At 43.6% G+C, this 26476-nt stretch overlaps 2 protein-coding genes across 2 annotated transcripts in view; both read left to right on the top strand.

The window, feature by feature from the left end:
* Window positions 1–12019: 12019 nt before the first annotated feature.
* SLC10A4 (solute carrier family 10 member 4) lies at window positions 12020–25140 on the top strand. Its single transcript, XM_077757730.1, has 5 exons — window positions 12020–12042; window positions 13279–13405; window positions 19235–19647; window positions 20631–20841; window positions 24373–25140. The coding sequence occupies exons 1-5, from the start codon at window positions 12020–12022 to the stop codon at window positions 24883–24885; spliced, it is 1287 nt and encodes a 428-aa protein (XP_077613856.1). The 3' UTR covers window positions 24886–25140.
* A 1041-nt stretch (window positions 25141–26181) lies between these two features.
* ZAR1 (zygote arrest 1) overlaps window positions 26182–26476 on the top strand; it is a 3586-nt gene continuing 3291 nt past the window's right edge. Inside the window, exon 1 of the mRNA XM_077757729.1 lies at window positions 26182–26470. Coding sequence (XP_077613855.1) covers window positions 26182–26470 — 289 coding nt within the window. The remainder of the gene's footprint in view (window positions 26471–26476) is intronic.

Genomic DNA, 26476 nt, shown 5'->3' with positions numbered 1-26476 from the left:
GCCTCAAATCCAACATTTTAAACAAAGCGATACATGGGTAAAGTCTCAAGTTACGTCCCAAAGTAGGAGATGTCAGAATGACGAGAGGCTGGTTGAAAGGGGCACCAAGCGTGCAGGCTTCGGTGTTGCCAGATCCCACACATCAGCTGTTTGTAACAGTCTTATTCATTTCAGGGTGCCCAGTAAGTGGTATTTTAATCATGCCACATCCTAATATGGGAGTTCGTTACTACATGTAAGTGTGTCAGTGATTTACTAAGTTTTATGTTAGGAAACTGATTTTTTGGAAACTTGCAGGAAAAGAATGAGTTCTGGAAACCAGATGGCTGATTGACCACAGGCAGAGCAGCCGGCGGGCTGCTTGGGTGGAACATAGAGTTTGTCCTAAAAAAAATAGTATCAATAGTATCAAAGGGAGCTGAAAGCCCTGTGTTTCTTGTTTCTATAATCACATGACCTGACTTCAGCCCTCAGGAGTATGTCAAAATATCTTGGCATAAATGAGCTTCTTAAGGTTGATCCAAGCAACAGGATATAGAGGGAGAAACATAGATTTTCATGGCAACAGCAAAGAAAAGTTGAGCCCATGAAAGAATATGAGCAGGTATTCTGTCTTCAGGTAAAGAAAAAGAGACAGAGAATGATGGCAGGGCTCTTGGTAATGACAGCTCTCAGTGTGTCCTTGAATCACACTGCTCCACTATAGGTGTCCCCTGTATTTGTGCACAGCTATCATTCTGGTACCTCTTTTCCAATTTCCTCCTTGAAATTCCCTCCGCCTCTCTCTGTTGGATCTCCTGTTTTCCACGTCTGCTTGGCTTACTGTTTGCTGTTGATGGGCACATCCTACAGTAACGTCACCAGAAGGAGCACCTGGGAGGTAAGGTTTTCAAAAGATTGTCAATAAAAACTCTCTTATCCAAACCTGGTGATTTATTAATAGTTTAGCGGGGTATAGAATTTCAGATCAGCCATCCTTTTCCTTCTAGATTGTGAAAGCATCGAGCTGTAATGTTTTGTTTTTTAATTTCATGTATTTTTCATTTCTGGAAATGATCTTTGGTTCTTTTTCAAAACTGCCATGTCAGGGGCACCTGGCTGGCTCAGTCTATTGAGCATCTGTCTCTTGATTTCAGCTCAGGTCATGATCTCAGGGTTTGGGATTGAGACCTGTGTTGGGCTTAAGATTCTCTCTCTCTTTATCTCTCTATGCCTTCTCCCCTGCTCACCCGCTCTCTAAAATTAAAAAAAAAAAAAAAAAAGATAACTGCTATGTCATTCTCACAATTACTTTGTTGGTGAAGATATTTTTAAGTTCAATTCTTTAGTTCTTTGAACTTGGTAAGCCTGGTTGTTTAAAGTTCATGTCTGATCATTCCAATATCTGTTGTCCTTCAGATTCAGGTTTTATTTCCCTGTGTGCTTCTGCTGTCTGCTAGGTATGACCTTTGAAAAATGATTGTGGTGGTTCCCTGAGGTCCAGGTTGGATGTGCCTTTCTGCAAAACTTTCCCTTTGTTTCTTTCAGGTGCCGAAGGGCCACATCAAGGTGTGGGAGCTCCTGACCCACCCGGGTTGTGTGTGCTCAGAATGCAGTTTCGTGTCAGGACCATCCGTGGGCACAACCCCCCGACATCTGCTTCTTTTCCTCTTTTTCCTTCCTGTTCCCCAGGGTACCACCAAGGCGGTGCCCCCTCCCCCCGCCCCCCAAGGGTTTCCCGCAGTGCAGGGGAAGGAGGGCCAGTCTACCTCGGGTTTGCCATTACTGTTCCACTTGCCTCTCTGGTCACAAGCTCTAGCCCTGAATTTCCTAAGTGTCTATGTCTTTAATGCTGTGAGGTATTTTTATCTTCATTAAGTTATTTTATCCGGTGCTTTTCACTGTTTTCAGCAGGAGGATTACTAAATTTTCTAGCCTGCCTTTACTGGAAACCCAAGTGCCTTGTTGATTTCTTGCTTGTTTCCAGTATTACTGTGAAGTAATCCAAAATCCAAAGCCATCCTTTATATACAGTCAGGGTGGTTGTTGGTTTTACTTTCTCTGAAGCTAATAAACCTGGATGCTAGTTTTGTTTAAAATTAGTTTAACATTTCACAAACAGTCTCAGAAGTGCAGTGGACATTGGGGAACAGAAAAGGACACAGAGGGCGGGACAAGGTGACGTTCAGGTGGTTATAAAAGCCAAACCAAAAGGAAGCCATGCCCCGGTGGGAGACCACACTGAGAAATGGGTGCTTCGGTGGGAGCCTGTTCTATCCACTGTACGGGGCCCTGTCAGTGCGTCCCTTCAGCCTGAAATCCCATCCTTAGATTCTGAGCAATGTCCTCAAAACCCTGCACTGAAGATTCACTTTGCTCAGTTTTCTCCATCTCTCCAGGAACGTGTATTGGATATTGTACCTTGGGGACCAGCCCTCTGTTACAGACTGAATGTTTATGTCCCCGCACGATTCATAGGCCAACATCCCATCTAATCCAATGCAATGGTATTAGGAGGTTGGAATCCTTGGAAGGTAATTAGGTCAGGAGGGTGGGGCCTTCATGAATGGCATCAGTGTCCCTAGCAGAGGAGACCAGAGAGCCAGCTTGCTCCCGCCATGTGAGGATGCAAATAGAAGCGTGCAACCCTAAAGAGAGCTCTTCAAAGCTGACCCTGCTTGTACTGTGATCTCAGACTTCCAGCCTCCAGAGCTGTGAGAGGCACGTTTCTGTTGTTGAAAAGCCCCCTGTCTATGGCACTTGTTTATAGTTCTTGAACTGACTAAGACGCCCTGTAATTTTTGTAATCTTTCTCTCCTATGTTCTGCCTCTGGCGTTTTGCTTTATTTTATAGAAAATTTTACTCTAGGGTCTAGTTCTGTGACTGAGTGTTTCACTCCTGCTTTCATATGGAACACTAAGACCTCTTCTTTTTGTTGTTCTCTAAATGGTCTTTTGGTGGCATCCGTTCTCATTTTGCGATTGGAATACCCATGTCTGAAAGGGGCTTTTTTAACTTTAAAAGGCTTTTACTTCCCTGGCTTGGTCTCTATTTCTATAGGTTGCCTGCTTGTTTGTTTTTTTTGTGTGTATGGGTCTTTATAGTCCACAGGGGGAGTTTTCCATTGGTGCCTAGTGATCTTCGGTGGTGTGTTCATTCTTAAGGAGGCTAAAATGCTGGCTGGAAGATCTGAACACCCTTCATGATGGGCAATTTTATTAGGGAGACTCCACTGTGCTCTTTTTACCCTATATGCCAAGTTCTAGAGCCAAGTCGGGGGAAGAAGGCTAGGGCAGTCAGTCCCAGTATTGTGTACCCACATTCACCTATTATCTTTGCTTATTTTATTTGTACCCTCAACTACATCTGGTGTTCTCCAGTACACAGAACCTTTTAGCCTCTCCAGGGAGGAAATCCGCGGCCTAGGGGAGGTTGTCCAGACATAAACTAGGGAGTAGAGCTGGACATTTAACTCCTGCTCCTTCTCCTTCTCTTCATCCTGCTCCTCCTTCTCATCTTCTTTGAAAAAACATTTTATTGAAATGTAATTTACATACCAAGAAATGTACAGACTTTCAGGGTGGACCCAACTGCCCCTTAAACAACCTTAATTTTAGGGGCGCCTGAATGGCTCAGTAGGTTAAGCGTCTAATTTCAGCTCAGGTCGTGATCTCCGTTTGTGAGGTCCAGCCCCTTGTCAGGCTCTGGTACTGACAGCTCAGAACCTGGAACCTGCTTCGAATTCTGTGTCTCCCTCTGCCCCTCCCCCACTCACACTCTGTCTCTCTCTCTCTCAAAATAAATAAAACAAACAAATAAATAAACATTTTTTAAAAAATCCTAATTTTAGCCCATCCTTCACACTAACTTCCTGAAGTACATGGCACAGCCCATTCTTGAACCTTGGGGAATTCTGTGGTGTAAATGGAGTTAGTAGTATAATCAATAGGAGTGAGAGAGGGCCAACTGTGGTAATTAATTCTCTCAGGAGACCTATCTTTTCTTTTTTTTCTGGCCCCGGCACCAGGCTGAAATAAACAAGTTAATCTTTACATGCTTCACCTTGGGCAGATAGCTTCCTTCCCTGCCTTTCTGAAGAGGGCGTGGCTCTTCAGGATTCCTGACTTTCTGTGGGGTGTCTCACTTCCAGTGTCCCAGGCGTTGGCGTCTGACGCTCCATCTCTTGTGTCCTGTCTCCCGCATGCCTCCCCTCCGCCCGAGAACTCTGGGGTCCTCATACTGGCAACTGCCCTCAGGGCCACATGGGGTTTTGGCATTAGTTCACCATGATATATTCCTGGTTTTCAAAGGATATTTACTGTAATTAATTCAGTGGTTTCTGTGTTTTGTAACTGGAGGATTTTTCAGGATATCTAGCAGAATATTGCTGGGAACGATTCATCTTATTAAATCCTATTCATTTTTAAGGGCTCAACTCAAAGGTCACATCTTCTATAAAAGCTTTCTGTATTTCTGGAGGAGTGAGACCTTCTTCTCTAAGCCTTCACAGCCCCTCATGACCCTCCTACTCCATTGCTATAACTCACTTGGAAGGTGGCTTTAACGGTGTACCTACATATCTGTCTCCACCACCAGTTCTGAGCTACTCAGACTCAGGGCAGACACTTCTAGATGCCTCTTTTATCTTCTGCATCTAGCAGAAAGCCTGCCAGCTGGGGGTGGGGGTGTTAATGCTTATTGGATTCAAAGAAAAGTAACCGATAATGTGCTAATGCCATAGTTCAGATTCTGCCGAAGCTCCCAATCATATCTGTTAGGAGATATTTGTCCACATATTTAATGTAAACATGTATTGCTGCCTTCATTCTGTCCCTGAAAACCTGTCAAGTTTTTCCTAGCCCAAGGTCTTTGCATTGCTGTCCTTCTTGGAATGCTGTTACCCTGGACGTTTGCATGGCTACCACCTTTCCCTTATGCAGATCTCAACGTGAATGCTACCTCCAGGGAGAAGGCTCCCCTAACCACCCCACCTGCATTCCACATTATTCTATTTTCTCTACTTCATAGCATGTATTATAGCATATGACTGTATAATCACCTAAAATTAACTTATTTATGTGTTTTTTAAAAAAACATATAAGTGAAATCTATGTGGTAGCTTCCCCAGAACCTAAATTAAGCCTGTCACATGATAGATATCCAATAAGTAATTTGTTGATTGACTGCCTAATATGTACAAGTGCAATAGATTTTAGAAACGAATAATTGGGAGCCATCTAGGTGGCTCAGTTGGCTAAGCGTTCAACTTTGGCTCAGGTCATGATCTTATGGGGTTGTGAGTTTGAGCTCCGCATCGGGTTCTCCACTGTCAGAAACAGAGCACCCTTCAGATCCTCTGTCTCCCTCTCTCTGCCCCTGCCCTACTCATGCTTTCTCTCTCTCAAAAACAAACATTTATTTTTTTTTTAAATGAATAATTGGCCCTTACAGGTTCATTGAAAAGTTCATTAGATCAAAAATAGATATTCCCATGGACATTTTTTTTTTTTAATGTTTATGTATCTTTGAGAAACAGAGCACAAGTCAGGGAGGGGCAGAGAGAGAGGGAGACACAGAATTCAAAGCTGGCTCCAGGCTCTGAGCTGTCAGCACAGAATCTGATGCGGGGTTTGAACCCAGGAACCACAAGATCACGACCTGAGCCAAAGTCTCATGGCCTGAGCCAAAGTCAGATGCTTAAGCAACTGAGCCATCCAGGTGCCCCTCCTGTGGATCATTTTTGAGATTTGTCTATGGCAGACAACCAGTCCCATCTGTCTTTTTCTAGGGCTGAAGTTCTCTAAGTTATACTCTGTAATTCTGGGGACCCCAGTGGTCATGTAATCCTGTATTAGAGCAGATTGAATCTCGCTTCCTAGCTAAGGTCCTGGCTTTGTCTGTAGGTAGTGCTGGTTTTGGTCCCACTTGTCATGGAGCTGGGTCAAATTCTTCCAGACGGGATTTCGCTTCAGCCGACCATTTTCTTCTAAAGGATGCTCACCTCTACCAAAGTAGTTGGCTAGGTAGGAAGGGAGTATGGGACTATCGATGAGGGAGAAGACACCTCTAAGTAAAGGTTTGGAAGAACTAGATGGCACAGGGTACCAAGAGTTAGAAGAGAAGGGAGGCCTAAAATGTGGGATACGATGGGGTGTTGGGTGGGGGCAGGAATCAGAGTAGAAAGCTCTCAGAAATAACTTAGACCAACTTTGATACTCAGTCCAGGGTCAGCGTTGCCCAGAATTGGTCTGAAAAGATACAGTTCCTCACAAGTAAGAAACCTGTGTGACAGTGGGGGAAGGAAGGAGGCTCAGGATGGTACTTCTCTGTCCTGGGACCTGAGCTTCTTACTGGATAAAGGGTACAGTGAGGCAGGACATTGGTATCTTCTTCGATTCTAAAGATGTTATAATCTCTATAGCCCAGTGACCACACTGCCCTTCACCTTCCGCCTGCTACAGGAAGTCAGGTCATGGTGTGAGCCAAGGTTTGGCTCTGCAGGCTAAATAAATGCTCTTTGGAAGTGGTTTGGCCAGGCTAGCTGCATGGGCACGTAGCTTCCAGCAGCCGTCCCTCAGCCTAGTGTACGAAGGGGTTGGTTAAAAATCCCCATCCTCAGAATTTCTGGGTCAGCAGGTTTGACACAGGGTCCAGGAGTATGTTGCAAACTAGTGCCACAGTGGTTCCGCTAAAGGCAGTTTGTGGATCACTCTTATAAAATTGGCTTTTAGAAAATAAAAATAAGCTACTATTTACTAAGTTTTTGCTAGGAGCCAGGCACTGTACTAATACTTTATGTTGTATTATTTCTTTTTTTTTTTTTGAGAGAGAGAGAGCACGCATGCACAAGTGTGTGCATGAGTGGGGGAGGGGCAGAGAGAGAGGAAGAGAGAGAATCTCAAGAAGGCTGTATGCCCAGCTCAGAGCCTGACTCTGGGCTTGATCTCAACAACCGTGAGATCATCACCTGAACAAAAATCAAGAGTTAGATGCTTAACCGACTGAGCTGCCCAGGTCCCCCTATGTTGTGTTTGTTCTTAATCCTCACAACAGCTCACCAGTTAATCAAGCACTATCATTAGATGTGGAAATAAGCTGAGAGATCAGCTGTGATGTGTAAGTGGTAAACCCTGAATTTAAATCTAAGGGTCTCTGACTTTAGAGCCCCTGCTCTTTCATTGGGTTAGGGATATTTTTTGAAATCTTACAATTATTTGTAGGATTCTCTGATACCTTGCTACTCAGTGTCTCCTTGGAGCACACATCTCCTGGGAACTTGCTAGAAATGTAGAAAGAAACTCAGGCCCTGCCCCAGACCCTGTGAATCAGTATCTACATATTAACAAGACTGCCAAATGAAGTTCTTATCCATTAAAGTCTGGGAAGTACTGTTATAATATATTTTACTTATTTATTTATTTGTACCCCATTACATGCCAAAATAAATTAGCAATATAGTTTCCTATTGCGTATATATTATGGAAATGCCTTCTGATCTTGAGCCCAATGTGGGGCTTGAACTCATGACTCTGAGATCAAGACCTGAGCCGAGGTCAAAACTTGAGCTGAGATCAAGAGCCAAATGCTTAACTGACTGAGCCCCCAGGCACCCCAGAAATACCTTATATCTTGTACATTGTGATTCATGTTGAGTTATGAGCTTTAGTTTATCCATTCAACTAGATTTAGCGGAACTAATTTTATCATTTCTCACCCGAACTATTACAACGATCTCCTATTTGATTTATCTGCCTCCCATCTCTCCTATCTTCTATCCATTGCAAGACATGTTTTTCAAGTAGTGGGATACCTTATTGAAATAAAACTTTGGCAAAAGGCCTACAATGATAAGATAAAAGTGAAGCTTCTCCAGTTGAAGTGTGGGATTTGCGGGGGCGGGGGGGTTGTTAGAGCTCTATCCTTTTATCTTTCCCCTAGTCCCCAAGGTACCTCCCATGAACCCCCAGCTGTCCGTGGAGCACCGATGACCATCTTTGCTCTAGTGGTTTTCAACCATGGCATCATGACTCTTTCATGATCAATTATGAGGTGCACTGCACATAATTTAGTAATAACTCAAGGACCGAAGTTTGTGATAAATTTAGTTTACAAGAACTTGGAGTGGATTCAAGTCATGCTCTGTCTTGAGGTCATCCTGTTTTCTCGAGAATGGAAACCTCTGTAGTTACACATGGGGAGATAGGAAGACATGAACACAGATGCCATAGTGGAAAATGACTAAGAGTCATGGATTTTGGTTAGCCTCCATGTTGCTGGCAGAGAGTTTCCTTAAAAGTATCACCCTCTTTGGGGGCACCTGAGTGGCTCAGGCGGTTAAGGGTCCAACTTCAGCTCACGTCTGATCTCACCATTGGTGAGTTCGAACCCCACATCAAGCTCTGTGCTGATAACTCAGAGCCTGGTATCACCCTCTTTGCTTATCAGCTCAGCCTACAGAATTGAGATCAATCTACTAACCTCTGTTTACCTCTGTCACCTCTTGTCATTCCTCCCTCAACCCCTCCAGGACTCCAGTCCCTCATCCTAAACATAGACCTTCCAGGAATCTCCGTCCACACAGGTCCTCTTCCCTCTGCTGTCCGTGGAAGTAGGAAAAGAAACAGAGAGAAAAGCAAATTCCTGACCTTCGGTGCCTGCCTCTAGTCCCTCCTGGGGTCCAGCTGTTCTTCTGCCTTTGGGCTCTTTGATACCCTGACATCGTCGGGTCTATCTGGTCCTTCTGCATTTGTCTGTGAGATGCAGAGATCTGCTCTTACTACCTCTGTACCCGCAGAGTCAGGAAGGCAGTGGGACAAGTTCACTCTTCCTTTCTAAGTGGAGCCAACCAGGAAAAGAAAGCTGTCTTACATTTTAGGGCTTTTAGATCCCCTTTTCTTTCCCTTGCTCAAGGTGACACTGGCAATACTTCTTTAAGTCAAAGCAAAATACAATGTGCTCCTCAGGGCTCTAACTACACATAGAGATTTTTGAAGTTCTAGTTTTCCTATATTAGCAAGAATTATTTATGTCAATTTCCTCAAGACGCAGAGGTACTTTATCACCCCAATCATTTTCCATTTGCGTGAGATGCACAACAGGAATCTCCTTCTTTGTGTCAAACCCAGCAGTGCACAGGCTTTTTAGAAAGTAATTCATTCATTTGGGACTAGGAAGTGACAAGAGGTAATTGATCTATTTCAATTTGCTCTCACGGGAGATAGACTTTATTTATTTGCCCCGGGGCCCCTTTCAATGTACTGTATGTATTTTCTAGAAAAGTTTCCTTTATTTTATTTTATTTTGTTTTGTTTTTGCAGTTCAATGGGGAGGAAAATTTAGACCACTTTAAATCACATGTGTAGACCTCTGACTTAGTCTCTCTTTTCCTACTACAGCAGAGAGTGTGATTTACGCCATATTCCACCGTCTCCGTCTCTTGCCTTCGCTCCCATCTCAGTGTGTTCTCCAGCCTTGTTTATCCTCTGCTTTCTCTCCTCCACAGAGATTTTAATTTCGTTAAAATGTTTGTACTGTGGCTGTGACTCAAGCGGCTCAGCTAGATGCAGAAACACCGCGTCACTTAATATGCCAACCCGCAGCCCAGAGAGCTTCACATCAGGTCATCTGGAGCAGGGCTGTTGAGACAGCTTTATGACAATGATTGGCAACCCCCCGCTGCTGCGACCCAGACCGCAGAAAACCAGCTGGTGGGCTAAGTGCAGTAATTCCACGTTCTTTACCAGACTACAAATCAGAGCCAATTTAATGGAAGGGAATGCTGTCACCAGATGACAATTCGACACTAAAGCCACCCTCTTGATTCCCTCTGCCTTGGTTGGCTAAGACCTATTCATTAATCCGTCTGCCGTTCATTCAACTATATGCAAAGTGGGCCTATTGAAAGATAGGAAGTATGCAAAGGCAATGAATGCATAGGACACACAACAGCGCGAGCACCGCTCCTGCTACGGACATCCCTGTGGTGCACTGGAGAAGGTAGACTTCCAAAAAATATGTACAGGCGTGGGTGAGGTCCAAAATTATGATCTGGGAAACCAAAGAACACAGCACCTGACTCTAAGAGGGAAATGAAAGATGAATGAAAGGGACTTACAAGGGCAGGTAAGATTTGAGGTAAATGCTAAGGGATGGATTGGTATTTCCCAGTGAAGGAAAGGGACGGATGTATTCCCATTGAAACATGGAGGCTGCTGATGGCAGTGCCATTAACCAAGGTAAAGAAAAGGAAATACGGGGTTGGGCTGGATGGAATGAATTCTGCTTTAGGAATATTTGCAGTATCCGTTGTGGATTTAGAGCTCAGATGAGATTTGGGACTAGAAATGGAGATTTGGGAGTAAGTATCTATAGTTCATAGCTAAAGCCAGATGAGTTAATGAAATAACCTAGGAAAGTGCAGAGGGAGAAGGAAAAAAAAAAGTCCATGATGAAATCCTAGGAAGAGCAACATTTTTTTAAAGTTTATTTATTTATTTGAAAGAGGACATGCATACCCACCTGTACAGGTAGGATAGGGGCAGAGAGAGGGAGAGAGAGAATTCAAAACAGTCTCAATCCCTTTAGTATGGAGCTCAGTGTGGGGCTCATTCCCATGAACCATGAGATCATGACCTGAACTGTTTATGTCTGTGCCCCAGATCTCTGCGATGGGCTTCAAACTGAAGTTCATTTGCATATTAGATTCCAACTGGACATTCCAAACATCCTATACCCAACACATCTAAAACTTTGCTACTTGAGTCTCAAATTTGCTCTTTTGCCTATGTTCTAGATCTCAGTTCCTATTATTACCATCCACCTATCTTCAAATTAGAGCCTAAGTTTACTTTGAATCCTCTCTCTCTCTCACCACGAATGTACCTTCTCCTCTCCATTTCCATGCTTATTCTGTGCTATAAGCTGCCATTATTTACCATGTCCATAGTCATCTTCCTGCTTGACTCTCTCCCTATTCTTTATGATGTTCCTGTCCATCTACCCTGAGGTTGTAGATCTGTCTTTCTGAGTCTTGAATCTGGATATGTCACTTCCCTGTATGGAAAACTCAGCTAACTTTCTGTGGTCACAGAATAAAGCTCGAGCTCTTTACATGGCAATAGAGACCCTAAAAAACTTGCCTTCGTTACCCACCCTGCCCAGTCTTGTTTCCTGACCTCCTCACTGTGGGTACCTGCTCCATTTCCCCTGTGATCCCAGGGGAAGTAATGTGCTCCCATGACTTTGCTCAAGCTGTTCTTCCCCAGAATATCCTTTGCCTTCCTTTACATGGTGAAAGCCTAGTACTCATTGGTTAGTTAGACTTAGACTCCACAGCCAGAACTCATCTCGCTCATCTCACGTGAGCCTGAATATATAAAGTTCATGACCATGTGCCTTGCATTTGCACCCTCAGCCGTACAGTCTGATGGAGCTGCCAAGTCCTTGAGAACACGACACAAACCTCATTTCCACCTCTATCCTTCTCCTGTCTAGAAAAACATTGGGAGATTAATACACAGTGTTTGAATTGAGTTGTTATAATACAATATTATGAAAAGAACTCTGAAATTTTATGGATCCATGCCTGTTAATCACAGCCAACTCTGAAAGATCTAGAGAAATAGAAGAAACTATATATATATATATATATATATGCACACTTTGAATGTATACCTATGTGTATCATGTATATTCTAAAATACCAGATTTTGGAGAACAGTCACTTATATTTGATTACTTAAGAGGGAGTCTGGGGCACCTAGGTGGTTCAGATGGTTAAGTGACCGACTCTTGATCTCAGCTCAGGTCTTAATTTCAGAATAGTGAGTTTAAGCCCTGCCTTGGGCTCTGTGCTGGGCTCTTACTTAAAAGGAGAGAGAGCATCTGAGCAAGTATGATGCAAAACACTGGTACCAACTTTCAATCCCCACATTTCCAGCTCCTATTAAGTCTTTTCAGCATGATTTTGCAGAAATGATGGGGGGAAAGCAGTGACTTTATCTACTATCTCCCAATTAATATTCTAGACAGAGTCGGGCAATGGATAGCAATGACAGACATTGGTAAGCAGCAGCCAGGGGCAATCATTCTCAGATCTATCGAATGGCAAGACTAATTCAATATTGAAAGTAAGAAAAAAATGAAATATAAAATTATTAGCAAACCACAGTCTTGTCTTAGGATCATATAAAACCAGAATTCATTACTATTCTCCAACACATGTCATTACTGATAAGGTTAAATGGGTGAGCAAGTGGTGGTTTTATTATTTGCTTCCTCTGTAATGGGCAAGAGGTTTTAAATTATTCCAAGAGAAATCCACTTTTAAAGGGTGTTTCAGGGCACATGGCTGGCTCAGTCAGTTGGGTATCCAACAGTTTATGGGTTCGAGCCTTGAGTCGGGCTCTGTGCTGACAGCTCAGAGCCTAGAGCCTGCTTCAGATTCTGTTTCCATCTCTCTCTGCCCCTCCCCGACTTGTGCTCTGTCTCTCTCTTTCAAAAATAAGGTAAACACTAAAAAAAAAATAAAAAAATAGTTTTTCTAAATAGCAATTCTTAAATTAAAAAATGTTAATGCTGGGGCACCTGGGTGGCTCAGTCAGTTAAGCGTCCGGCTTCAGCTCAGGTCATGATCTCATGGTTCGTGGGTTCGAGCCCCGCGTCGGGCTCTGTGCTGACAGCTAGCTCAGAGCCTGGAGCCTGTTTCAGATTCTGTATCTCCCTCTCTCTGACCCTCCCCTGCTCATGCTGTCTCTCTCTCTCAGAAACAAAACATTTAAAAAGAAATGTTAATGCTTTATCTACTTTGTATAGTGTAATGAAAATTATTAAAAACACCCCCAAATACAAACCGATTAGTGGAGTCTAATTTTAACAAAAAGTCTTGGTTTTTTTTTAATGTTTTAATTTCTGAGAGAGAGAGAGAGAGAGAGAGAGAGCGTGAGCAGGGGAGGGTCAGAGAGAGGGAGATACAGAATCTGAAACAGGCTTCAGGCTCTGAGCTGCCAGTCAGCACAGAGCCCAACGCGGGGCTCAAACCCACGAACTGTGAGATCACGACCTGAGTCAAAGTCAGAAGCTTAACTGACTGAACCACCCAGGTGCCCCAAAAGTCTTGTTGTTTTTTTTTAAATCTCATTTTTCCTATTTATTGTGTTGTTTAGTAACTTAACAAGAGGTAAGTTTTCAGTTGGGAATCTTGAAAAACATCACTGGAAATTTTTTTCATGTTTAGATCAAATAAATTCTCAGTTTAATATCCTGCAAGAGCTTTGTAGATGCTGTTTTTTCCTTCTCAGTTATCAGATGAAAAACCTTATGCCATATAATGATGGCTATGTGATGTCCTCAGTACAGTCTTCCATGCATCAAAAACATGTTGAAATGTTAGAACTTCAAGAGAGCAACAGACCTCTCACTTTTCAGGTTAGTTGGCAGTGATAGGAAAGTTAAAGGAGAGACAAAAACAAGGAAGCAACTGGTTAAAGAATAGACCATCAGCAGAAAAAAAGTAAGAGAACGATCTTTCTGTGTAAAGCAAAACATTGAAGAGTTATGTGGAAAGTGGAGGGCTTCTCTGGTACAGACTGAGATAACATGGAAAGGAGAATCTGGATTAAATCAAATCTCTCCTGATGGCTTTTTGGTAGTGACTAGGAAGTGTACAATTGAATCATGTAATTAAAGAGCATCTTACAAAGATGACTGAGATCTGATGCATTATCAGAACAAGCAATATAGGCTGGAGGAAAGTCACGGACCAAATTGTTCCCAACGCTGTTCTGGGAATTATTGGGAAGTAGGCTTTCTCTTTCTGTGGGTGTTTTAAATTGGTAGGATACACCTGTAACCCTTGCTTTTCAAGTTTGCACTTGGCCACTTCCCTTTTATGAAAGACCTGCATTAGCACCTGTTTGAAAAGAAATCTGAAGAGGATTTTCACTTTTATGCTAAAATGATAAAAGGAGAAAGCAGAAAATAGCATCCAGAGTTTGTTTTGCAATGAGTTGTGCCAGAGGCAGCTGTCCCCAGCAGTGAGAGCAGCCCCTCCAAGCTCCTTGTATCAAGAACTACACTTAGCCTCTCAGCAGCAAGCCTCCAGAGCTTTGAACTGCATCTGTGAGCTTCTCTGCTTTATCTCCATTTATTATGTGTATCCGTCAGCAAGATGTGTTTTGAGTCATCAGAAAAACAGAGGCGATTTGGGGGCGGCGGGGGGGGGAGCGTCTAGGAATGCTCAAAAATTTTCTGCATAGATGAATGGTAATGGATTCTTCCCTTTATGCCATTCCAGCTTATGAAAGATTTCATTGGAATGCTCTATTTTCTGAAGACTGTATGTGAAGCTGCTGAGCCTCCCTATGGAGAAAGTATACATGAAAATGAAGATTCCAATAGAGGAAAGAAGAGCTGGGAAATGGAGAGAGACGGAGTCCTCATTTTAACTTGGGAGCCAGCCACAGCTGGAGGTTTTTCATTTTCATGAGTCAATAAATTCCCTTTCTGGCCTTAAACCAATGTGAGTTAGGGTTTCTGGCACTTCACCTGAAATAATTCTAATTTTTAAAAATTTCCAGAAGCAGGATTGTATTATCAAATTGCTTTGCCCAGAAGCTGATTCAAATACCTCACCACCATCAAGGTGTTTGAGTGCTTTTTCCATTACATTTCCAGCTTTAGGTGGTGTTGACTTTGAGAATTTTTGTCTATTTGATTTTAAGTTTCATATTTTGTGTGTATTTACTACTAGAGAAGTACAACTTTTTCTGTTTAATAAAGAGCATATACTTTTTACATTGCAAATTGTCTGTCTTTTGACTATTTTTCTCTATCAACCTATATAGCCTGTGGATTGATTAAAGTGACTTACCCCTTGACACTTGTGGAATTTATTTTTCCTCTGGATTTTATATTTTAGAATAACATTTATATTTTTCTGTTTATAAAATACTATTATGACAGAAATTCAGAAACACAGTAAAATATAGACAAAAAAACTAAAAATCACTTTTATTTATTTAAAAAATATTTTTTAATGTTGATTTTTGAGAGAGAGAGAAACAGAGCATGAGCAGGGGAGGAACAGAGAGAGAGACACAGAATCTGTAGCGGGTTCTAGGCTCTGAGCTGTCAGCACAGAGCCTGATATGGGGCTTGAACTCATGAACCTCAAGATCATGACCTGAGCCGAAGTTGGATGCTTAACCTACTGAGTCACCCAGGCGCCCCTAAAAATCACTTTTAAATGTTTATTTATTTACTTTGAGAGAGAGAGAGAGAGAGAGAGAGAGAGAGAGACAGTATATGGAGAGGTGAAGGGGCAGAGAGAGGGAGAGAGAAAATCCCAAGCAGGCTCTGTGCCGTCAGTGCAGAGTTCCACTCAGGGCTTGAGCCCATGAACCTTGAGACCATGATCTGAGCCAAGATCAAGAACTGGAAGCTTAACCAACTGAAACACCCAGGCATCCCTAAAAACCACTTTCAAAAAAAAATTTTTTTTAATATTTATTTTTGAGAGAGAGAAAGAGAGACAGAGACAGAATGCAAGTGGGAAAGGGGCAGAGAGAGGGAGACACAGAATCTGAAGCAGATTCCAGGCTCTGAGCTGTCAGCACAGAGCCTGACATGGGGCTTGAACTCACCACCTGTGAGATCATGATCTGAGCCGAAGTCCAATGCTTAACTGACTGAGACACCCAGGCGCCCCTAAAAATCCCTTTTAATAGAATCACTCAGATATACTCTATATGGGAGAAATTCCCTCTAAATTTATGTATGTTTAATCTATTTACTAGAATATACGTGTATGTGTGTGTGTTTATAGCTTGTTTTATCACTTAAGATTTTATCACAAGAACTTCTCTAAACAGGTCTTGGACTCTTTCAGGAACCTGAGAAAAGTCGTGGACTCACTTTTCAGATAAAAAATATATGTATACAGAAAAGTTCATCTTTCAAGAGGTTCTCAGATTCATCTATGGACTCTAGATTAAGAACTCTGATTTTTAATGATACTTGGTATCTGCATAGCAGTCTCCTGTATTAGCACACTCCTTTATCTGCGCTTTGGGATCCGAAAGCTTGGGTTCCAATCCTGGCTCTTCCCGTACTAGGAGATGACTTGCCAAATTTCTAACCCCCTTAAGTAAGGGTTACAGGAGACGGTCCACGCAAAGGCTTAGAAGATTGTCTGTAGAAAGTACACATTCAATGTAGCTCTCATCAAAAACTACTTTTTCTGTTTCCTTGTAATAAATACCTAGAAAAGAATTGCTGGACCAAAGTAAATGCACATTCTTAGGACAATTGTTATCTACCAAGTCTCCTACTAGAAAAGATATACCACTGGTCGGGTGAGAGACGTCTAGTTCATAGCATTTTTGCCACAATACCATCACATTTATTTCAGCATTTTCTGGTAGTGAAAAAATGGCACTTAATTGCTTTAATTTCTTTGTTTACGACTGGGTGTGAATATTTGTATAAGTATATTGGTGATTTGCATCTTTTCAGTGATATTGTGTGTCTACTCCTATCACTTGTCTTTTTCCTAGTGTGTTGTTTGTTTTCATTAATTTGCAAAACTATTTTGCAAATTAACAATATTAGCTCTTGGGGCGCCTGGGTGGCTCAGTTGAGTGATCTAGTTCAGCTCAGCTCAGGTCATGATCTCTCGGTTTGTGGTTTTGAGTGCCCCCCCCGCCCCCCCCCGCAGCCTGTAGTTTGCTTCAGATTCTGAGTCTTTCTCTCCCTCTCCTCTTCCCTCACTTGTTCTCTCTCTCTCTCTCTCTCAAAAATAAAATAAACATTAAAATTTTTTAAAATTAGCTCTTGATTTTATATGTTTCAAATATTTTTTTCATTTTGCAATCTGCATTTAACCTTTTCCACTGCCGGCTTTACTGCTCTGTTTAAAATGTTTATGTAGCCATATCAAGTGAGCTTCCCATTAGGATGTCTTCTGTTGCTTTTTTGCTTAGGAAGACTTTCCTCATCTAAAGATGAGCAAACATTTGCCAACACGAGCCAACATTTTTCTCGGGTATTTGGTTGTATCATCATCATTATTATTGTTAGCTCTTTAATCTATTTGGAATTACTTTTGATGTCTGGCGTGCCACATAGTTCTAAATTTCTTCTCACCTCCCCACGCCCCAGAGTATGTTTTCTGGGTGCTATGTTGTTGTCTCTTCCTTCTATATATTCTCTCTCCTCTGGATGGGCGGGACCCTCCTTGGTGGCGCATGAGTAAAAGAAAGGTAACTGAGGAGGCTAAGTGACCCACACCGGTACCACACCTGGATTGTGAGCTCTGTTTTCTATTCCTGGGCTTTTCTCTTAGCGAAGGAGACCAGAAAGAAGGGGCGGGGGGGCTTTCTTTACATTGACAATAACTACAGCAGCAGGAGAATGATCGGTCTGCAGGCCCCAAGAAGCCCCCAGAACTGCAGGCTTGCTGTGAGCCTGCTGATTTACAAGCCAGGTCCATCCCTTTCTGCTTTTTGCTCTTTGCCCGTTGCATAAATCACCTCCCACATCCCTCCCCAAACCAAGACAGGAGCTAGTTGGATGAGTTGGTCTGCCTCTAATTACTGCTTATTGAATTCGATTGTGGATTTTAATATCATGAACACAAGGAGGGGGCAAGCAGGCGCAGTGTCCACAGAGTTAGGCTTCAGCTGGCTCTGCCGTTCGTGTTCTTGGCTTATCTCATCCTGTGGTTTAAAGAATGTGAAGGCTCAGCAGGGCCCCCTCCTTATTTTGTCCCTTTCTGCGTGAGTCTTCCCTGGATATACTTACTTAATGAAAGTATTCGAGTGGCGTGTTTCACTGTATATCTGAGTATCTTAGTTGTGCATACATAAGCCTGAATGAACATGTAGAATATTTTTGGTCATATCCCACTTCCTGCAAAGCTCAATAGATGTCACTGCATGGTTTTCTTGGCCCGCTGTTTTAGGAAAGTATGAGGGTACGTTACTTTCCTAAATGCTTGCAGTAGCTCTGCCTTCATGGAATTTATGGTCTAATGGAGAAAAATCAAATGGTTTACTTGTGATTAAGAACGCAATGTGCTGTGAATTTAATCATATTTTTCATATTCTCTGTCATTTTCATGAGCCTTGGAGAGGAGAACAGATGAACACATGAGCTCTGTCCACCACTGGGAAATGGAAGTCACCCAGTCTCCTCTGGTGTCAGAAAAGTGGGGAGGGACAAGTCCCCAGGGGGAAGAATCCACTTTGGGGTCCTGGCCCCATGCAGGCTAATGCTGAGCTAAGACTTCAGCCTAGAAAATCCTCCCTTTGGCTTTCGCAACTCACCTGGCTTTGGCTTTCTGGTCACCCCGGACAGGCTCCACCTCCCTGGTATGCAGAGCGGTCCCTCTTCTCCTTGTCCATGCCTCTGGTGATTGAAAGTTGCTGAGCCAACAGTCCTGTGAGCCCTGAATCCGATTTGTTTGGGGGATAAACCTGTCTGAGGCAGGGAATCCCACCACTTTATTTCTTTCTAGCTCTCTAATCCCATCGTGGAGCTGTACTCCTAACACTTCATAAATTTACGGCCACGGAGATATCCTCTCCCCATCTGCCAATAACCCAAAACACATCTTTCACGGAGCCTTTTCTTAGCAGAGCTCTCCAGGGCACTCTTTAAGGACGCATCAGGTGCACATTCATCCAGACGCTGCCTGTGGGTCTGGCTGCCCAGGCTGAGATTTCCCTGCGCCTCAGATTTTCCTGAAGTGTAAGAACGGGTTAACAGCCCCTCTCATGGTTCTGCTGTGACAATCGAATGAAATAATGCACACGCACTTGCCGACGCACCAGCATTGTTATTACTTTCAACTTCGAGTCTGAACATATTTTATTTAAAAACCGTTAAGCAAATTACGTAGAGATTACTTTTAAAAAACGTTTTTAAAGAATTTTAAAAAAAAAACCTGTTGGTAAATGAAAGCCAGATATTATGTCTTGCTACCAGAGAACCGCTCATGTTAAGTCAGGGACCTTTCTCGATGCTCAGGGTTGCAGGCTATTTGAACAGTGTATGTAGTGTATATGCATGCATGGATTAGCTCTGTGTGTGTGTGTGTGTGTGTGTGTGTGTGTGTCCAGATTTCATTATGAAAGAGGCAGAGCCCATCACAGAACTTGATCGCCTGCCAGGCACGGTTTTTCTTCTGGTCCTTTGTCAGGGCTTTGTTCCGCCCCCGGCTGCACTCTAACAGAACCACTTACTGGTGATTAAAAGGAGGGACTCGGTGGCGGGGCGGGGCCTGCGGGGCGCTGGGGCCCGGCGATTGGGTTCGCCCTGGGGNAGTCCCTGTTCCCGCAGCCCTGGCCGCAGCCCCAGACCCCGTTCTGGGACACGCCGCTGAACCACGGGCTGAACGTGTTCGTGGGAGCCGCCCTGTGCATCACCATGCTGGGCCTGGGCTGCACGGTGGACGTGAACCACTTCGCGGAGCACGTGCGGCGGCCCGTGGGCGCGCTGCTGGCCGCGCTCTGCCAGTTCGGCCTGCTGCCGCTGCTGGCCTTCCTGCTGGCGCTCGCCTTCTCGCTGAACGAGGTGGCCGCCGTGGCGGTGCTCCTGTGCGGCTGCTGTCCCGGCGGGAACCTCTCCAACCTCATGTCCCTGCTGGTTGACGGCGACATGAACCTCAGGTACGCGGCGGGCTGCCCCCTGCGCGGCTTTCCCAGGCCAGGCAGCCGCGCTTCGCGGTGGGTTTCAGACCCGGAGGAAGGAGAGGCGTAGGGGAGAGGCGTGGACGAGGGAAGAAGCCGGTGGGGGGAGAGGTTGACGCCAGGGCTTTAGAAGTCAAGGCGGGGGGCGCCCGGGCGGTTCAGTCTGTTAAGCGTCCGACTTCAGCTCAGGTCATGATCTCGCGGTTTGTGGGTTCGAGCCCCGCGTCGGGCTCTGTGCTGACTGCCAGCTCAGAGCCTGGAGCCTGTTTCAGATTCTGTGTCTCCCTCTCTCTCTGACCCTCCCCTGCTCACTCTGTCTCTCTCTCCCTCTCTCGCTCTCTCAGAAGTAAATAAAAATTTAAAAAAAAGAAGTCAAGGCGGACGTGGAGAGGTAGTGCTGGAGGGGGGAGAGATCTAGACGGGACCGGGGTGCCGACTGCCTTGGGGTTCCCTGCACCCCTCTGGGACCATCCAGCGCAGGTCGTCCTCTGCGAGACAAAGGGAACGGGGAAGCCTGAAGCTAGGACTCGCCGGAAATGCAAAAGCAAAATAGGGCTATTGGCCCCAGAAAGGAAAGTGATCTCCTATAGAGGACACTATAATTGAGTTCAATCCAACAAGTCGTGTTCAGCAGCTTTACTACGTCTAACAGGGTGCTTTGGAGGATGAAAAAAGAAAGATGTTCCTTGCCCTCAGAATCATCCAGACTGTAGCCAGCTCAATAGGCTTTACAGACCCAGGGCCAGCGGTCCTGAGATTCTTTCCCCCCGCCCCCCCCCCATCCTGGGTTCATGTTTCAGTTGGGCTTAGGGGCTGTTGTTCTCTTGGCTCTGATGAAACAGGTTCTCTCCGCAGACTTGGAACTCCAGATTTGCAGTCTCTTCCTTCTCCTCTACCCAGTGTGCAAGAGAGACTCTTGGCACAGAGCCCATTGTGAATTCTGTCCTTTCCCTTTTCTGCAGCATCATCATGACCATCTCCTCCACACTTCTGGCTCTAGTCTTGATGCCCCTGTGCCTGTGGATCTACAGCCGGGCTTGGATCAACACCTCTCTGGTGCAGTTACTACCCCTGGGGGCGGTGACCCTGACTCTCTGCAGCACTCTCATCCCTATCGGGTTGGGGGTCTTCATTCGGTACAAATACAACCGGGTGGCGGACTACATTGTGAAGGTAAGGTCACCCCTGGCTGAAATGCTAAGAAGTTTGGAAAAGAGGGAGAAGGAAGAAAACTTGGCATCACTTGCAGGGATAAACTTAAAAAAAAAAAAAAAAAAATAAGTTTGTGCCACAAAGAAAACTTCTACCTTTTTCAATTGAGAAGGCCCATAGCTTTAATTAAGACATACCTTAATTAAAAACGGCATAGGAGAACTATTAGTATTCACAGGAGGAAACCTATCAAGGGGGAAGGAGATGACAGGTGCTATTAAATGGCAACATATTTTCCACTAACATAATTCCACTATCGTGGCATTACTAAAAATCAAAGCAGGGGAAATAAAATGATGGGAATTGAATTTGTGCAGTATTTTAGAAATGCATTATTATCTTTTTTAAAAAGTGGAACTCTAATTCTGAGAAACTCTATAGAAGGTTTCTTTAAAATGTTTTTATTACTTTTCTAAAAATAAGTTGACACTAATCTTAAAATCACATTGAGGCAATATAATAGAAGGCACAAAATAGTGACTTTAAAAAGGCACAAAATAAAACTGGGTCCTGGATAAAGAATGCAGAATATATTACCGTTACTAAATCTGTGTGTTTCTTTTCCCTTCCGCCTTGTGGTAATGAATGTGGTTTCTAAGCTGGTGAAAGGGTGAAGATTCCTATTATTTTGTGCAATATTTCCAATACTGCTTTATTTAAAAGAAAAACTGATGCTTTTGGTAGCAGTAGAGATTTTGTTGTTGACTGGAGAAAAAATTTAAATATTTGTCAACAAAGCTTTCTTTGAAAATTCAAAAATAGTAAATCTAAGAGTAAACCATGGGTAGGACTCTCCTTTTAGGAAGTTACTCAAGTAAAATACATAACTAATTACTATAAATGCACAAATTCATTTAGCTAAGTGAAGAGAAAACGAGTTTCTCCAATATTTCAGTTATGTAGATGTAAGAAAACAATCTTTTGTGTTTTACTTACATTAATTAAATTAATTTTAAATAAATAATCAAAATTTAATTATTCAAAGGAGCTAAATTTTTATTAATACAAAAAATGGGTTCATTTATGCAGATATAGCCAGCGATGAGTAAAAGAAATTGTGCTCTATAATAAACATATATATATTTTGAATGTCATAAATTAGTACGTATATGTAAATATGCATATATTTTATATATCGTACATAATATACCCATAGGTAATCTTGAGATGCATTAAGGACTTATTAAGCTTAATCATTAAACTAATACTATAAAATCTTAGGAATTCTAAGAGAAAATCAACAGATAAATTGATATGTTATCGATTATTTATCTATAAATAGATAAATATATTTAATAGATAAATCAGTAAGATTGGGTAACTTTGAGTTTAAAGTGAACTTATTCTTCTTAATCAGAACATTCAAAAGGTATCCTTTATAACACTTTTACACTTTTGCAAACACTTTAAAATGAGCATTCAATGTCAGTGCTCACCCGAATGATTTAAAATAGCTGAAAAGAAACTTTGGTGCCAATATTTTCACAATAAAGAATCAGATTTCCTGTCAAAGCTTTTGATTTGAAGACACTTTGAAACTTAATAATATCAGAAAAGTTTCAGGGGTGCCTGGCTGGCTCGGTGGGTGGAACATGAGACTCTTGATCTTGGAGTCGTGAATTTGAGTCCCATGTTGGGTGTAGAGATTATTTTTAGAAAAAGTTTTGATTTATAATAGTTTGGTTTCTGCCCATTGTACCTTTGTAGCATGAGCACTTTATATAATAATTATTTTAGCACCCTCTAGGGTAGACTTTTTACCAGCCCAGATACATTTTAAGTAATTTTTTAAAGAGTATAAAGTATATGCCAGTCCCACAGGCTGCAAAGGGGTTTCCCCTCAAATATCCGGTGAACCAGAATCAGCACTTAAACTGTTTTGGATCTCTCTTCTTCCTCACAAACACCCCCCTACCCTCATTAAACAAACAAACAAACAAAAAACCCAAATAAACTAGGTCACTACTAATCCAAAGGAGAACGAAGAGAGGAATTTTTAGGTTTCCACCCTTACTATTTACACAAATGGTCTTCCTTGAATTAGTGAAATGTATCAGTCAGACATCAAGATGACACAATGTTTTATACAGTCCGTAGTACTGTATCTAAAATCCATCCATTGTAGGTAAGAATTCCTAAACATCACTAGAGACTTATAGGTGGGTGTTTCTCATGGACAGATGAAAAAGGAGGTGTTGCAGAATTGCAAAGAACTCCTCATGTCTTCTGTTCATTTTTTTTTCATTTATGTAATCTAAGAGTTGGTAATTGTTTCAATATTGCTATCAATTCTCTGAGATATAAAGTATTTTGAAATTTGAAAGCATCATGTACTAAGTTTCATACTTAAAATTTTTTTTAATTTACTTGAGACAGAGAGCGAGAGAGAGAGAGCAATAGTGGAGCAATAGTGAGGGAGAGGGGCAGAGGGAAAGAGAATCTCAAGCAGGCTCTAGGCTCAGTACAGAGCCCTCTGTGGGGCTCGATCCCATGACCCTGGGATCATGACCTGAGCCAAAATCAAGATTTGGATGCTCAACAGACTGAACCACCCAGGTGCCCCTTTATAAAAAATTTTTTTTAATTTGTAAGTTTCATACACTTTAATAGCTTTTTAATCTCATGGGTTAAACCAGCTAATCTCTTCTAGGAAACATGGGGTCCTGTACAGGGAAGGTAATGTTCATGTGCCCACTCTGTTCATCAGACCATACTTGGTGTTTCGGGCTCAATTCCAACTGCTGTTTTGAAGAGGCACATTCACAAATTAAACACATGTTCTGAACAGTCAGGACCGCCAGCACAGAGTTATCTGAAAGTCTGGAGACAGTCTGCTGGAGAAGAGTCGCCTTTTCTTCCTGTTTTTAAAAATTTTTATTTTTTTAATGTTTTATTTTTGAGAGAGACAGAGACAGAGTGCAGGCAGGGGAAGGGTAGAGAGAAAGGGAGACATAGAATCTGAAGCAGCTCCAAGCTCCAAGCTGTCAGCACAGAGCCTGCCGTGGGGCTCGAACTCACGAACCATGAGATCATGACCTGAGCGGAAGTGGAAGTCAGACACTTAACCGACTGAGCCACCCAGGTGCCCCTCTTCCTGTTTTGTATAAATTTTATTTTTTAANTAAGTGAAAGTCGGACGCTTAACCGACTAAGCCACCCAGGCGCCCCCCTCTTCCTGTTTTTTAAACCAAAGTCTGGTCTGTGCTGCTCCTGAGAGTCTACCCAAGACGATGGCTAGTTGTTAAAGCAGATTGTCACTAGACATAAGGACAGGCCTCTAAACAAGTAGAACCGTCCCACGAGGCTCTGGACTCCTCCTGATGAGGTGTCCTATCCGTCCTCCGAAGCACTTGGTCCAAGACTGCCTACGGCACAGAGTCCATTTTGTGTGTGCGGTGAGACTGGCTGGGTCTCTTCCTCCAAGAGCTTAGGATTCTCTTGCCTGGATTCCTTTTCAACTATTTTTGATGATTTGTCATTTTCTATCACTAGGTTTCCCTGTGGTCTCTGCTAGTGACACTGGTGGTCCTTTTCATAATGACCGGCACCATGTTAGGACCTGAGCTGTTGGCGAGTATTCCTGCAAGTGTTTACGTGGTAGCAATTTTCATGCCTTTGGCAGGCTACGCCTCAGGCTACGGCCTAGCCACTCTCTTCCATCTTCCGCCCAACTGCAAGAGGACCGTGTGCCTGGAGACGGGCAGTCAGAACGTGCAGCTCTGTACCGCCATTCTTAAGCTGGCCTTTCCACCACGGTTGATAGGAAGCATGTACATGTTTCCCCTGCTCTATGCCCTTTTCCAGTCTGCAGAAGCGGGGATTTTTGTTCTAATATATAAAGTGTACGGAAGTGACATGTTACACAAGCGAGATCCTCTAGATGAAGATGAAGATACAGACATTTCGTATAAGAAACTAAAAGAGGAGGAAATGGCAGACCCGTCCTACGGTACAGTGAAAGCTGACAACTTCATTATGATGGAAACCACTCAGACTTCTCTCTGAACACGGGGACGCAGAGGAGGCTCGATCTTGTAGGAGTGTTACTTCATATTTATGATATTTCTGGTCTGTGGTAGTGAATGTGGTTCACGTAAAGGATAACACGTGCTTCACATTGTCATACGTGTAACAATCGTCACCTTCCCATTGTAAGGTTGCACTGGTGTGTTAACCAAGCACGTTCACAAATTACAAATCAATGTCGTATACAACTTGCACCTGGGACTGCTAAAGTAAAGCCTAAACATGTTAAATGTGCTCTTTGGTTTTTATCATTACCAATTCCTAGGACTGTTTCAAATATGTAAACTCTTAGAAAAGCAGGGTCTTGGAAATGCAGAATTTTGGTGCACTATCTTATATGTAAAAACAAGCTATGTGGGCTTTTTTGGGGGGGTAAAACATAATTTGTAAAGGGTCATTGAGTTTAATGTAACTGTTGTTAAAAAAAAAAGTGCTTGCTCAACGTATGAATACCTGATAATGTTGAATTTTGATCTGTATTCCAAAAATCCCCACACAGGTCAACTAAACAGTGAAATACAGTATTTTATTGTCAAACCTGTATCAAATCAGCAAAAAAAAAAAAAACCCAAAACTATTAATGCATTTGATTACTTGATGTGCTGTTAGTAATGAACAGCTATCATTTTTTCCAGGGAACAAGGTATTTTCTTCTCAGTTGGGGGCTGATTTTGTCTCTGCACTTATGTAGACACACCTCAGATCAATCTTTTAGAGGGATGATTTAGTTAGCAGAAAATTGGGGTAGTACTATACCCCTCCCCCACCCCCCCGAGAAGAGCAATAGACTCTCCGCGTGAGGTGGAGGGGTGGAGGGGACGCGCTTCAGGGGAGAGAACAATTAGCCCACGTATGGATGCCTTCGAGGGTGCTGTCCCTATGCACGTACCCGAAAGGCTTCAGTGCGTAGACTTCTCGGGGCAATTCTGAGATAATTAAACTGGAATCTGAGAGCACAGGTAACGGGCCCCAAGCCGTTGCCCAAACCTTGGCGGTTTCGCTCACCCGCCAGCCGCAGGCACCCCGCGGACACCTGACGTAATCAAGGTACGGGGCCCACCTGGCTCGGCTAATCCCGGTGATTGAGCGCCCCTGGCATCCTCTTCACCTCGGGCAAGCGCACTTAGCAATCAGTGCTCGCATCGCAAAGAAAGCAATCTTTTCAGATCATCTCGGGCTCTGTGCGCCGACCTCCGAGTGTGCAGAATTTCCGCACAGCGAAGGTCAGGAACAGGCCACGTNAGGGAGCCGGCGGGAGCGGCTGGGGCTGCGCTTATGGCTCCCCTGGGGGACGAGGCGCTGGAAGGCTGCATGTACCCGGCGTGCGTCCCTTACTCCTACCCGTACCCCTACCCGCCCGCGGGCAAGGGCGAGGCGGGCGGGGGCGGCTGGCGGCACGGGGCCGGAGGCTATGCTCCCGCGTCCTCGGCGTCGGCGTCCTCCGCCGCCGCGGCGGCCTTGCCGTCTTTCCCGGGCTGCGGGCAGCTGACGGCCGCCGAGTACTTCGACAGCTACCAGCGGGCGCAGCTCATGGCCTTCCTGGCGCAGGTGGGCCCGGGCCTCGGCCCGC

The sequence above is a fragment of the Crocuta crocuta genome, unplaced genomic scaffold, assembly GCF_008692635.1.
Source record: "Crocuta crocuta isolate KB4526 unplaced genomic scaffold, BGI_CrCroc_1.0 scaffold282, whole genome shotgun sequence".
In the NCBI taxonomy this organism is placed as follows: domain Eukaryota; kingdom Metazoa; phylum Chordata; class Mammalia; order Carnivora; family Hyaenidae; genus Crocuta; species Crocuta crocuta.
The sequence above is the reverse complement of the archived record's forward strand: the minus strand, read 5'-3'. Positions and strand labels throughout refer to the sequence as shown.